The sequence below is a fragment of the Cokeromyces recurvatus genome (assembly GCF_025118155.1).
Source record: "Cokeromyces recurvatus strain NRRL 2243 chromosome Unknown BX663scaffold_33, whole genome shotgun sequence".
Lineage (NCBI taxonomy): Eukaryota > Fungi > Mucoromycota > Mucoromycetes > Mucorales > Mucoraceae > Cokeromyces > Cokeromyces recurvatus.
Genome location: NW_026251419.1, coordinates 31,778 through 44,283, shown reverse-complemented (window position 1 = coordinate 44,283; position 12,506 = coordinate 31,778). Strand labels below are relative to the sequence as shown.

At 29.2% G+C, this 12,506-nt stretch overlaps 6 protein-coding genes across 6 annotated transcripts; 3 read left to right on the top strand and 3 right to left on the bottom strand.

The window, feature by feature from the left end:
- Positions 1 to 408: 408 nt before the first annotated feature.
- Positions 409 to 867, bottom strand: BX663DRAFT_522233 (uncharacterized protein). Its single transcript, XM_051529352.1, has 2 exons — positions 787 to 867; positions 409 to 703 (listed from the first exon to the last, which is right to left on the bottom strand). Exons 1-2 carry the CDS (start codon positions 860 to 862, stop codon positions 531 to 533), a joined length of 249 nt encoding a protein of 82 aa, XP_051379065.1. The 5' UTR covers positions 863 to 867; the 3' UTR covers positions 409 to 530.
- Positions 868 to 1,523: 656 nt separating this feature from the next.
- Positions 1,524 to 1,682, top strand: BX663DRAFT_441825 (uncharacterized protein; the record flags this gene model as incomplete). The annotated part of the gene is made up of 1 exon (XM_051523480.1): positions 1,524 to 1,682. A coding segment is annotated over one exon (159 nt), but the record flags the coding sequence as incomplete, so codon positions are not given.
- Positions 1,683 to 1,745: 63 nt separating this feature from the next.
- On the top strand, positions 1,746 to 2,556 carry BX663DRAFT_579109 (uncharacterized protein). Its single transcript, XM_051532183.1, has one exon. The coding sequence runs from the start codon at positions 2,165 to 2,167 to the stop codon at positions 2,402 to 2,404; it is 240 nt and encodes a 79-aa protein (XP_051379063.1). The 5' UTR covers positions 1,746 to 2,164; the 3' UTR covers positions 2,405 to 2,556.
- Positions 2,557 to 3,355: 799 nt separating this feature from the next.
- Positions 3,356 to 4,530, top strand: BX663DRAFT_489433 (alpha/beta hydrolase fold-domain-containing protein; the record flags this gene model as incomplete). The annotated part of the gene is made up of 4 exons (XM_051524894.1): positions 3,356 to 3,603; positions 3,688 to 3,745; positions 3,812 to 4,016; positions 4,082 to 4,530. The coding sequence occupies 4 exons, from the start codon at positions 3,356 to 3,358 to the stop codon at positions 4,528 to 4,530; spliced, it is 960 nt and encodes a 319-aa protein (XP_051379062.1).
- Positions 4,531 to 4,730: 200 nt separating this feature from the next.
- Positions 4,731 to 5,182, bottom strand: BX663DRAFT_564136 (uncharacterized protein; the record flags this gene model as incomplete). The annotated part of the gene is made up of 2 exons (XM_051532035.1): positions 4,768 to 5,182; positions 4,731 to 4,742 (listed from the first exon to the last, which is right to left on the bottom strand). Exons 1-2 carry the CDS (start codon positions 5,140 to 5,142, stop codon positions 4,731 to 4,733), a joined length of 387 nt encoding a protein of 128 aa, XP_051379061.1. The 5' UTR covers positions 5,143 to 5,182.
- A 48-nt stretch (positions 5,183 to 5,230) lies between these two features.
- Positions 5,231 to 6,884, bottom strand: BX663DRAFT_522228 (HSF-type DNA-binding-domain-containing protein). Its single transcript, XM_051529351.1, is given in 6 exon segments — positions 5,231 to 5,379; positions 5,399 to 5,504; positions 5,560 to 5,805; positions 5,874 to 6,226; positions 6,292 to 6,444; positions 6,527 to 6,884. 6 exon segments carry the CDS (start codon positions 6,793 to 6,795, stop codon positions 5,349 to 5,351), a joined length of 1,158 nt encoding a protein of 385 aa, XP_051379060.1. The 5' UTR covers positions 6,796 to 6,884; the 3' UTR covers positions 5,231 to 5,348.
- Positions 6,885 to 12,506: the final 5,622 nt, after the last annotated feature.

The window sequence follows — 12,506 nt, the reverse complement described above, 5'->3', positions numbered from 1 at the left end:
GCATATTTTAAGTATATTTACTCTTGTATAAAAAAATAAAAAATGAAAAAGTCTTACATCTAAAAATGTTTCTTTTTTTTTATTAATTCTCTGCTGAATATGAATTTATATAAAACAACTTTATAAGTTAAACTAAGAACAATGCAAATACGCGTAATAATTGATTTTACTAAAAGTACGTGTATTAGCTGTATACATACAAAAGACATAATGATTCTAATTAAACCGTTATTCTCTTCCATAATTACGTTATCATATAGAATTTATTATATTATTACTCATCATCTTTATTCACAAAATACATAAATACTCTCACATTATTAACCTCTATTTTGTACTAATGGATATATAACTTAACTTTTATCTCCAATAAGAGCATTATTAACAAGTCTCAATATACTTTCTTTGTCCCTTTTTTGTATTACTTCTTTTTTTTTTAATTTTTTATTTCTATTTTATCGTATTTTATCTGTAAATCACAAACACTGATTACCAATAAATGTATTTTTGCTTGCTTCTTCGTTATTTGATCAGTACAAACGGTACTTGCCTGGCTTTCCGTATATGCGATTAGTACATTGGAGAAGAGGGCAACGGGAATTGATAATATAGCAGATTTCCACTTCCTCCATTTCCTCTATTCTTTCTAGACACTTTTCGACATTAACTTTGGTATATTTTTGGCAACAAAAGATGCATGCAGCTTCTCCTTTTGTAATAGTTATCATTTTTAATGAAAGAGAAAGGGATTTCCTTTTTTTTTTTTAGACTGGTCTGTTATAGAACAAGCTCCAGACATAAGCCTAAGTAAAATTATAAACGACGAATTAAATAATGCAGGATAAACTATAAACCTGAACATATAATAAAGGTCATCATATCTTACTGTATATAACATCTTGTAAATAATATAATATTTATTGACATCTAATCATCTAAATATGTCAACTAAATAAGATATCGTGTCAGTTCTAAGCTTGATGAAGGATTCAGGTTGTCTTTGATTCAGGACTCATTAGTATAAATACAAGCAGTTGTGTAGACATAAAATCATCTTCTTTTTGTTATATTTTTCTTTACATTGAATAAACGGTCTCAAACTATATTTCTTTTTTGTTTTCTTCCTTTCTTTTTCTTCTTGTTTTTTTATTTTTTTTCTATATACACATATATGTCATACCATCACAGTAACTACTAAAAATGAGCGATTTTTTTGTTATTTATAAAATTAAAGTACGCTCAATAGACTTAACCTTTTTTGTATCTATTTTCTCGTGGTAGGTTATTTAAAGAAAGAAAAAGTAGTACCATTTTTTTTTTACCCCTTAATTATGTAACGTAAATCCTTTGTTAAGATTCTTAGATAGTTAACAAATTAAGATAATGTAGCAAAAAGAATGATGGCTATAAATTTAACTGAAGAATGAAAGAGAATACAGGATGCCTAGGAATTAGTGGCAGATTTTTTTATTTTTTGTTAATCTTTCCACACTTAAACTGTTGTCCTTTATTTTTTTTACTAAGACGGACAAAGGAAAATATGTGACCAAAGTGGAAATGATGCTATGGTTGTAGAAGAAGATGTTAACACATACCATCTGGAAACCTTAAGTAACATTAGAGGTTATTGCGAATCACAGGGACCAGAACAAGAGTCGCTTATTAAAGGTCTAGATACTTGAATGGAAGATATGACAAATCTTGTAGGAACAGTAAATAAGTAGCAACCGTCTTATAATGACTATAGCAGTGAACAGAAGCTTCTTTTTCTATATTATAACTCAGTGAAGCTTTACAACGTTGCGAAATTTCTCAAAATAGCAGGTGTAATTGCCAGACAGACAGCACAAAAGTGGGCGGAGGGATAAATATTGGAATATTCTTGAAAAAAAAACAAGCAAAGTGAGTAGGAAAGCAAGTCAATTTCAAAAAGGGCGTAAAATTCACTTGATCAACTTTTATAATGAGCATCCTTAAGCATGAAGTAAGTGCTGCAGTTGCGACTCTTGATTGAGAAATTTTCGAATTTCTCACTAAAGACTTCCAACATTTAAGTCGTCTTGAATAATGAGTGCAATTTTTCTTTCAAAAGAATAGCCTGTCGTTTTGAAGTGAGAAATATTGAATTAAAACTCGCGAATAGAAAGAATCATAAGTTTAAGAAATGAGTAAAACGGATATGAGCTTTCTTGAGAACTGTACTTTTATAGGTGAATCAAGATTCGACATTGATGTGAAACCGCCTGAAGGTTGGTCAGAGAGGGGCACGCATGTCATAGTTACTTCTCCCTCTACCAGAGCAATGCTGCATACTATCTTGGGAGCAATCAGCGCTAAGTTTGCCATAGCTATGAAGCTCAGAAACTTCCAAATATCCAAAGGAATAAAAATTGGAGGTGCATAGAGAGATGATGTAGATGCCCTTTTTATTGCATTGATAAAAGCTATTACTTCTGTCGTAATGATAGTGCTTCACTTGTTCCATTTTACATATAGCCTTAAATAGAATGAAAAGAAAAGAGAAATAGAGAAAAGTTAATTTAAAGAAAAGCAAATGATATATATATCATCTACTATAAAATATGACTATATAATCGTTAAATATCTTAATAATAGCACTATGAATCAATAAACTTAATGGTTGGTAAAATAGCCCATTTAATAAAGTGCAAATCATTAATAAAGTCTGAGTTCATACTGTATTTAGCGATTGATAAGACAATGATGATAATTCAATAAATGCAATTGTTAATAAAGAAATAGCAGGTTCATGAAAATGAGGTTAAGTAACTACAATTTAAATCCACAGTTCTGAAAAAAAAAATTAAAGAATATAAACAAGGAAAACTAACAGAGAAGATTGTAATACAGTCAATTGTAATCCCATTGACAAAATAAAGAGGTAAAAATGCTTCTATTGTATTTATTATTGCAAAATCTGTTATTAACGGGTTTGTTCAATAAAGGATTATTATATGTTTTATATGAAAATGAAAGATAGAAGAAGAAAAAGAAAAAATAAACACACACGCCGTCTACTTGATTCTATATTAAAAAAAAACCGTCACTTATATGTAACATGATTTTGCATTAAAGCAAGCTTTTTTTTTCTTTTTTTTTTAAGTTTTTTTTTCATGTCAAATGTGAGGATAAGAACTGAGGAAATCCATATAATTTACATGCAATATATGCCTTCTCTCTTTTAAGTCTCTTATCTTTATGTTTATCAGGCAACATAAGACCGCAATATTATTAGATATTAATTTCCCGTCTTTTTTTTTTTTTTTTTTTTTATTAAATATTTGTTTCATTTTTTTTTTCTTCTTTTTCCTTCTCTTTCTTACACATTCATATTATGGCCGGTTTTATTAAATTAACTAAAGAATCAAAACAATTTGCTGATTCACTTCCTAAATTTGATATTTCATCAATAAATATCGAAACACTTCGTTCCAAACCTGATAACGAGGTACCATTGGCTATTTCTAGACCTGATGTTGATTTAGAAGATATGACTGTAATTAGCTCTTCTGGCTTAGTCAAAATTCGTGTTTATCGTCCTAGTGGTTCTCATGATAAAATCTTACCAGCTATTATCTACATGTAAGTAAATTATACACACATACACACACATATATATATATGTATATATCGAATATATTCATTCATGCTGATTTTGTTACACAGGCACGGTGGTGGTTGGTGTGTTGACCAAAAGGCTTCTTACGCTTATATTTGTTCAAAGGTATATAAAGTGAAGTGATATGCATAAAGATATATGTTATTAATTACATAAGGGATTCATTTTTAGCTTGCAGGAGAAGCAAACTGCGCTGTCATCTTTGTTCATTATTCTCTTAGTCCTGAAGCTCGTTTCCCAACTGCTGTTGAAGAATGTTATGCTGTCTTGGCTTGGGCTACAAACCCTGCTAATGTTAACTTTTTGAAGATTGATCCTACTTCTGTCTCTGTAGGTGGTGATTCCTCAGGCGCTAACTTGGCCATAGCAATCACATGTATGTTTAGTCGCCTCTCCCCTCCCCTCCCAAAAAAAAAAGGATTACTAATATATTATATATAGTGCTTGCTAAGCAACGCCAATTAGAGAACAAGATTAAACATCAATTGTTATTTTATCCCGTCACTAATACTGAATTCAACACAAGTTCATACTATGAATTCAGTAATGATTATGCATTGACGCGTGATCTTATGAAATTCTTTTGGGATCAATATGTACCAGAAAAGTCAGATCGTGAAAATATTATTGCTTGTCCTGGTAAGGCTACTGTAGAAGACTTGAAGGATTTACCTCCAGCTTTAATCATTATTGCTGAAGCCGATGTCGTAAGAGATGAAGGTGAAGATTATGGTCGCAAATTGTTGGCTGCTGGTGTCCCTGCTACTACAACTCGTGTCGTAGGAGTCCTACACGGATTTGTTAGTAAACCAAACTTATTTTCTCAAGAAACTTTATTTGCATTAGACATGGCAGCTGCTGCCCTTCGTAGAGCTTTTTATAATAAATAATATAAATACATTTATTTTTTTTTAATATTTTTTTTGTAGTCAATGTGCATGTGTAAATGTATGACATGTTCATTATTGTATTTTTTTTTTTCATTATGATTACTTTTATTTTGACAGGATATACAAATGTTGTAATTTAATTTGATTAATGTTGATTTCCACCCCGAGCACCAATGACAATATTACCACTACTGCTAGTTTTATTGTTGTTGCTACTACTATTATTATTACTACTACCACACGTCCACTGTTAGCACTGCCACCACGATTTTGTCCACGTCCACGATTACCACCTCTATTATTATAATGTCCTCTTCCACTACCACCACGTCCACCTCTATTGGCCATTTGTCTTTGTTTGCTCTCTTCTTCTTTTACCATATCAACAATCTCTTCTGGAACGTTTAAATATTTTATAGTATTGCCTCTAATATAGCATTCAGGTAATCTCCAAAATTTGTCACCATCTGGTGATGTTTGAATCACTTCACGTAAAGTCAAATTCATCCAATTATCACAGTTAACCAAGTGGCCGTTAAAGGTCTCACCACTTTTTAGTTCTACAAGCATGGGGTGACCAGCTGCTGTATGTAAGAGTGCGAGTGGAAGCATGTTGTACTAGTTGAATTATATTTATGTATTTGTGTATATTAAAAAAAAAAAAAAAAAAAAAAAAATTAAGAAACAGAAAAAAGTTTATCAAGAATATATTTATTTTTTTAAAAAAAAAAAATCTTACGTCACAATAAGACACAACATTTTATATACAAATATATTATACAAGATGTATTTATATTTTTTTTTTTATTAATTATAAATTAAAAAGGTTGCTGTTCATTTTGATTATTACTATTATATGATTGAGGACCATATATATGTATTTTGCGATAATAATGGGCTCTTCGGATTATACAATGAAGTATTATTTTCTTCTGATGAAAAGTATTGTCTAGGACTAGCTGGTTGTGATAAAGCTGATTGATAGGTGGAAGGTGATAATGAAGGGGATTTCTGTTGATAGGAAAGTACGTTTAAGTTTTTGAGTTTGTATAGTAAGTTGAGGTAAATTGTCTGTAGGATCTAATTGAGGGGAGGATAAAGGTGAATTCGATGAGCTTGTTGGAGAAGGATGATGATTAGCAGTATTTAAATAAAATTGGTGTTGTTGTTGTTGTTGATGATGTTGATTATCAGCAGAAGTGATAAAAATAGGCGGTGGGGGCCTATCTGCACCTTGTTTATCAGAATCAAATATATCTAGAGTTTGTAAAGGTACTAAAAAAAAAAAAAAAAAAGATAAAATATGGATTAAAACCTATCTGAATATTGCATATATCACGTACATGTAGATCCATATTGCTTTGTCATAAAGTCTATCATATCTTTAATCATTTGTTGTTGTAATTGTTGTTTTTTCTTTGTTTCTGACAACTCATTCATAACTTGACTTAAATTAGACTGTAAATGAGAAATTTGTTGCATCATATCTGATTGTGACATTTGCATCATTGTTAAGTGTGATGTAATGTCAGTATTATCTCTTCGAACAGAGTCTGATTCTAAAGCTTTTCGTTTAATTTCGTCTAATAAATCAGGTCTATTTCTCAAAAACTTTGGATGTGAAAATTCCCAAATCTGATTCTCTGCCAAAGTTCGATGTCCTCTGGGTGATTTATTTACTTTATGAAATCCATACCTATAATATTCATCAATAAATATGTATACATATACATCTATAATATATTCATAGTTAAAACTTACATATTTAGCTGCCTCACAAAGCTACTAAAGTTATTGTGCTTAAAATGTTTGGGTAATACATCCCTTGAGAATTCTGTAATGTTACAAACAATAAATGAAGTGCCGGTATAAGTCCAAGCAATTAAATGTTGATATTGCTTATCTACAACCATACTATATATATATAATATTTAGTATATGAAAGGGGAAAAAAAAATCAAAAATCAAAAATCAAAATTAATCTATAGTTCTTTACTTGTATAACTTATGTACAAAAGTATTTCCACCACCTGGTTTTGTTGAATTAGACTGAGAACGTGAAGGTGGTTGAAGTGACATTTGTTGTATGAATTGACTATGTAATTGATCCCAAACAGGATTATCATAAGAAGGCGATCCTGCTCCAGGTGATATTAAAGGTGAATTTAGTGGTGAACCACCTGAAGAAACCGAGCTTCCACTAAAATTTGTATTAATTCCAAGAGATGCCGCTGATGGTGTATGTCCATCATTCATGTTGTTCATAAAGAAAAAAAAAAATATGTGTGTATAAAAATATATACAAAATAGAAGAGCGATATAAAAAGATTACTGAAACTCCAAGTAGCTCATTTGACCAATCACGTGTAATATTTCCATGTATTTGTTCAGCTCCGAAGACAGCAAAAATATACTTCATTTAAACAATTTAAAAATACCTAAAATTGGGCACAAAATATGAACTATATTAAAATTGCCCGGACAGGTCATGAATGATAAAAAGATATTAAAGAAACCCTTCCCTTATAGGAGCAAGGGTAAAAAAGAAAAAAGAAGTTTAAAAGGAACAAAATGTAGTGATGGCATTATTATCAAGAGAGAGAGAGAGAGAAAGGGGGCTAATTAAGGAATTTTAGACCACCAAATAGTTATGATAGTGAAGGCGGTCTTTTTTTTTTTTTTCTGTTGTGATGGAAGAGGTAATCAAGTTTGTGAAAAATTTAACAAATAACTGATTAATAATGAACAACTTAAAGGGAAGGTATTAAAACAAGTACGCGGTTGGCATGTAAGAAGCTTATTTGCAAGAAACAAGAGAGAATCCTCGTGCTTTTACGCATTTGAAGGCAGTAGATATTATGCTACTTTGTCAAAAGCACTGTAGGATGCTTTGTGCAGTAATTTGAATAATCACCAGGCAACCATCCAAGACACCAACGAAGAACAGCATAGGAAACCAAAGGGATAATGATCTAATTATATAAACAGTCATCATTGTGTTAATAATTTTGATTTGTTAAAATGATTTATATACAGGTCTCGATTATCTTACCGACAAAATTTAATTTATTGTTCGAGTTTTTTTTTTTTTTTTTTTTTTTTTTTTTTTTTTTTTTCTGAACTGGATTAGTCGGTGATAGTTTTGATCATAGAGATCTAGTTGTAGAGTCTTACAGAAGTAGTAATAAAAGAGCATTTGGGTAAACTTAAGGAACATAACAAAAACTGAGCTTGCAGAATATGTAATCTTTCACGTATAAATGACGGATGCTCATGTCAAAAATTACGATCTGTTTCGCCTAAATAAAAATTAATAATTTCTAAAAGTAAAACCTATTGATATGTTTAATTTATTTTGGAGACAAGATGACAAATGCAAATATCATTCTCGGGCTAGTGGATAGTAGTTATTGGGGATTGTAAAAGGAGGCTAGCTGTCATTACTTTTTTTTTTTTTTGATCTACAAAATAACGAGCAGTATTTCTTTTTATGAAGATGGATAAAATAACCTTTACAATAAACATAGATAAAAAGTTTATAATTCAATAGAAGACACTTGACTTAAATGTTGCGCTATAATATTATTCTCCAAACAATAATATAATACGCAGAGAGAATTATAGAAAAGCTATATAAACACTTGAAAGATATCATCATAATAAAATCGAAGATGAATAGTAGTCGAAAAAATTGATATTGCTACTAAATATGAAGAATATATAAACGTTTAACTGATTAAGGTTTTTAATTCTTTGTTGAAGACGACATTATATAAAACGCGACTAAGAAATTTAAAAAGTTTCCTATCTCAAAATCGCTGCTTAATCACTATTTGAAAAAAAACATGCATATCACTAAATAAATAAATAAAAATAATGCTTTGTAAATTGGTGAAGTCTCTCGCCTCGAATCTTATGTATGGTAAAATTTGTAGAAGTCATTTATCAAGCTACAAATTAGGATCATTTCATACAATTGTGTTATTAGAAGAACAAACGAAAATAGTGATTGCTATTTGCTTTTAAAAAAACGAAGCAAGAAGAATAAGAGCTAAACCATTAAAGTCTAATAGAACCCACCAGTAACAAGATGTATCTGTGATAAAAGAAGGTTTAAGCCAGATCCAGCAGATAAAGTTTAATTTTATGCAAAACAAAGTTAAAAGATCAAATGACTTGAACACTATTATATCTTGTCATCTTAAATGTTACTCTTATGACTTGAATGAATAAGCTCATATTAATAAATACTATAATCCATTCTATATTTCTTTTTTCTAGACATTTAAATAAAAATATTAAATACGCTCCTGAAATTGACAAAGCAAGAAACTTGGAATCAGCGTAAATGTTTTGAAACTAGGTAGTAGTAGACTATTAAAAAAAAAGATATATTTTATATTGAGCCCTTTAGATCAAATAAGCAAATTATTGCCGTCCTTTATTATACCAAGGTTTAAAAATTTAATAAAAACTAATGATATATAGTCAATTATCAAAACTAAATCTCTCGCAAGAATACCCATGATTATTTGCGAAAATATTAGTCAATATGCTGCATATTAATAGAGACTAGTGATGCAGTAAGTACATGTTCCAATTATTTCTTCATCAAAAATATCTTCCAGTTGTATTAATAAATAACAGAAACACTAAAGTTTTCTCACTATTAGGCTTATATAAAAGTAAAGTCACTAATCCAAAGAAGTATAACTGAATGAAAAGAATTGTTCAAGTGATGTTCTGAATCTGAATAATATCAGTTCTAACGATGATTTTATGCAACGTTATACATTCATTAAAGTAGCTTATCTTGTACTTCCAAACTAAACTATAATGAACAATGTTACTCTGTACAGCCAGTACGATAGATATTGTCGCCAATTAACAAATATTTGTCGGCAGTTGAGAAACAATTGTCGTAGTATTTTCCTCTTCCTGAGCTCTTATTTTTGTTTAATACTGTGATATTTCTTCTAAAATATCAAATAAAAAATATTAGAAAATAAAAAATAATATTAAGACAAAAGAAATCAATAAGTTCGAATAATAGTTCTAAAGTCAATGATTTTATTTAATGAATTTAAATTGATAGGGTATTTATAAGAATTGTTAAAGAGGTCTGAGGATAAGATGTGAATCAGAAAAGTGATAGTTACGACCGAATAAGGTATTTTGTTGACAATGAAGTGTTAGTGATTTTAATATTATTAGATGGAGCGATCAAGAGAGATTCAGGATAGAATTTCTTAAATAAATTTATGATCCGCATGTTTAATCATGAAACATGATATTATAAGTCAGCTCATGACACCTCCCTTATATTTATATATATTTACCGTAGATATGTATATTATGTATCTTGGTATCATTATGGCCCTTAAGCTATAGAAGAAAAATAGGGTGTCTAAAAAGCCTTATTTTATGCCTATACAGATACAAATCTATAGTTGTTATGTTTGATCTTAATTACAAGTAAGCGTAATATACAGACTCTTTTAATTGATTAACATCAAGCTTCTCTAGCTAATACTATACATTATGTTATGGCTTACTTAGGAACAAAGACTATAAAAAAAAAGCTCTACCAAGAATATTGTAATAACAATCAATATCTATCTATAAACTAGTGTAAAGAAGAATGTTCTCGATTACTTCAAAAAAGAAGATATTGACAAATATAACAATTCTATCACTGTAACAGTAATAAATGCAAGGATATTTCTTTTCTGACAATATTCAACTTTTTTTTTCTCCTTTATTTTACTGAAACTTTATCTGGATATTGTATAAACAAAATGAATAATCTTAACTTTTCCTTTATCCAATTTTATATTTAAAGTTCATATTTTGCCTCATCAAAAAAAAAAAGTTGAAATGAATTACCTAATAAATCCCTTGTTCTATGTAGTATATTGTCATATATTTGTCAATGCCTACAAACTTGAAGGCTAAAAGAGGTTAAGAATTATATTTCAAAAGCCGTAAATTATACAGAAAAGATAGCTCTAATAAAAAGACAGTAGTAATACGAACATTATTGCTATAGAGTATATATACATGTATATATATTTTTAGGGAAAATAGGTATCATCAGAACTAATTATTCTCATTATTATCTTCATTACAAAAGGAGATATTCCAGAGCTAAAATGTAGCAACAGTAGAGATTTGAAAAAAGGAATACATTTCCTCCTTTATATTTGGTATATAGTAACATGTTGTCTATCATTCTTCTTGTCTCCCTTTTAGTCTTTATAAGAGTTCTTTACAGTCATTGTAATCATTGGAATAGAGCCGATTCATTTTAATGTACGTTAAAAATTTATTATCACGTGCTGACTTATAATGTCATGTTTCTTGATTAAACATACGGATCAAGGAATATATTATCTATAACATGTCTTCGTATTTAAAAGGGATGTAGGAAAGATTACTGTGAATGCAAATCAAAGATACTTAAACTGGTTTTCATAGCATACGTCAAAGAAGCTAAAATCGTTAATATTTACAATCATTTTGGCAAACAATGCATGTGGTAAAAGAATGATTTTAAGCACAACATAAGGGAGACTAAATGAGATGCATATTAGTTGCCTAATTAGGAAAAAGAAAGTTTATGAGAATATAAACAAAAAAGTGAAAAAAAAAGACATTTATTTTATTTACTTTTCTTTTCTTTAACATAAACATTTCATATAGTCATAAAGAAGATATAAAATTGACAACATTTTACTATTCTACACATTGTTACTTTTTATAAGAAAGAAAGAAAATTAAATAATGTAACTGTGTGTGTGTGTGTATTAAATGTGGGGTAACACATATTCTTATCGATTTCATATGATTGTGACTGTAATTTACAACAACGACCTCCTTATTCTTATAAAAAAGTAGATATTCAAAGTTATTTTTTCTTCTTTTTTCTTCTTATTATTACTATTTCTTCTATAGGTAAGTCATTAAATTAATACTATTTTATTCTTCTTCTTCTTCCCTGCCCTAGGAGGAAATTCTTTTTTCTCATGGTTACCACTTATGTACCGGGCTCTTGATGAGGAAGACACCCTATCTTGCCCTCCTTGAATTAGGAGGACATTGTAGGGTATCTTGTTGATTCAGAGGGCGTTACATATTGTCTAGCTGTGGGTTTTTCTAACCTCCTAGTAAAAAATAAAAATACAAGAACAAAGAAGGTGCAACGAATCCTAGCCTCCACGCGGCCACCTTTGGACTGCAGTAATTATTACTGTTGACGAATTGGGGATTCACTTTTTTATATGAAATAAAAATGAAAATAAAAATAAAATAAATATTTCTTTTCTTACGCGTCTTTTAATAATCTTGTGCCTTCTTTAACTATTGTTTGTATAATAAAATATCTTTTTGCTCCAAATTGACTTTAAGAAGTATAAAAACAAGTAATTGACTTAAAAAATACAGGAAATATAGGATATGGTGTAGTGGTGATTATGTAAACTATTGACTAATATCTTATCAGAGAAACTATCATGATTACTATTCCTCCTTTACAATCAGATTATTTTTCTTTAAAATTAACTAAGATAAGTACAATATTTTAAAGATATTGTGTACTTATTCATCGCTTTTCTAATTTTTATATTTCTTTTATGTATGCATATTTCCTTTTTTTTTCCGTTTAATGTATAAAAAAAATTGAACTTGTCACTAAGAGTACGTTTTGTTCCATTTTCTTTATATTTAGAAACGAAATAGCTGGAATATTCACTGTGAATTAATATTAACATAAGCAGGATTATTCGGAAACAATATTGATGTATAATGCTTTATTATACCAGTATTTATTTATTCATACCACTTACCTTGCGAAAATATATAAATAGCCCTTGTCGTTTTTCCATATCATTTTTTTTTCTTAATAAACTATACAGAGTTTTCACATACTTGTCTTTTCTATTTTCTCTTTCCTTATCTTTTGCATTTAAAACACTGTC

Bases quoted from the DNA above. Each gene is read 5' to 3' on its own strand.
- BX663DRAFT_522233 (XM_051529352.1), bottom strand. From the start codon at position 862: ATGTTCAGGTTTATAGTTTATCCTGCATTATTTAATTCGTCGTTTATA. The intron at 704-786 runs GTTCTATAACAG...CAAAAGGAGAAG, and splicing joins TAGGCTTATGTCTGGAGCTT to CTGCATGCATCTTTTGTTGC.
- BX663DRAFT_522228 (XM_051529351.1), bottom strand. From the start codon at position 6,795: ATGAACAACATGAATGATGGACATACACCATCAGCGGCATCTCTTGGA. The intron at 6,445-6,526 runs GTAAAGAACTAT...ATATATATATAG, and splicing joins TTTGTACATAAGTTATACAA to TATGGTTGTAGATAAGCAAT. The intron at 6,227-6,291 runs GTAAGTTTTAAC...TGAATATTATAG, and splicing joins TTTGTGAGGCAGCTAAATAT to GTATGGATTTCATAAAGTAA.
- BX663DRAFT_579109 (XM_051532183.1), top strand. From the start codon at position 2,165: ATGAGTAAAACGGATATGAGCTTTCTTGAGAACTGTACTTTTATAGGT.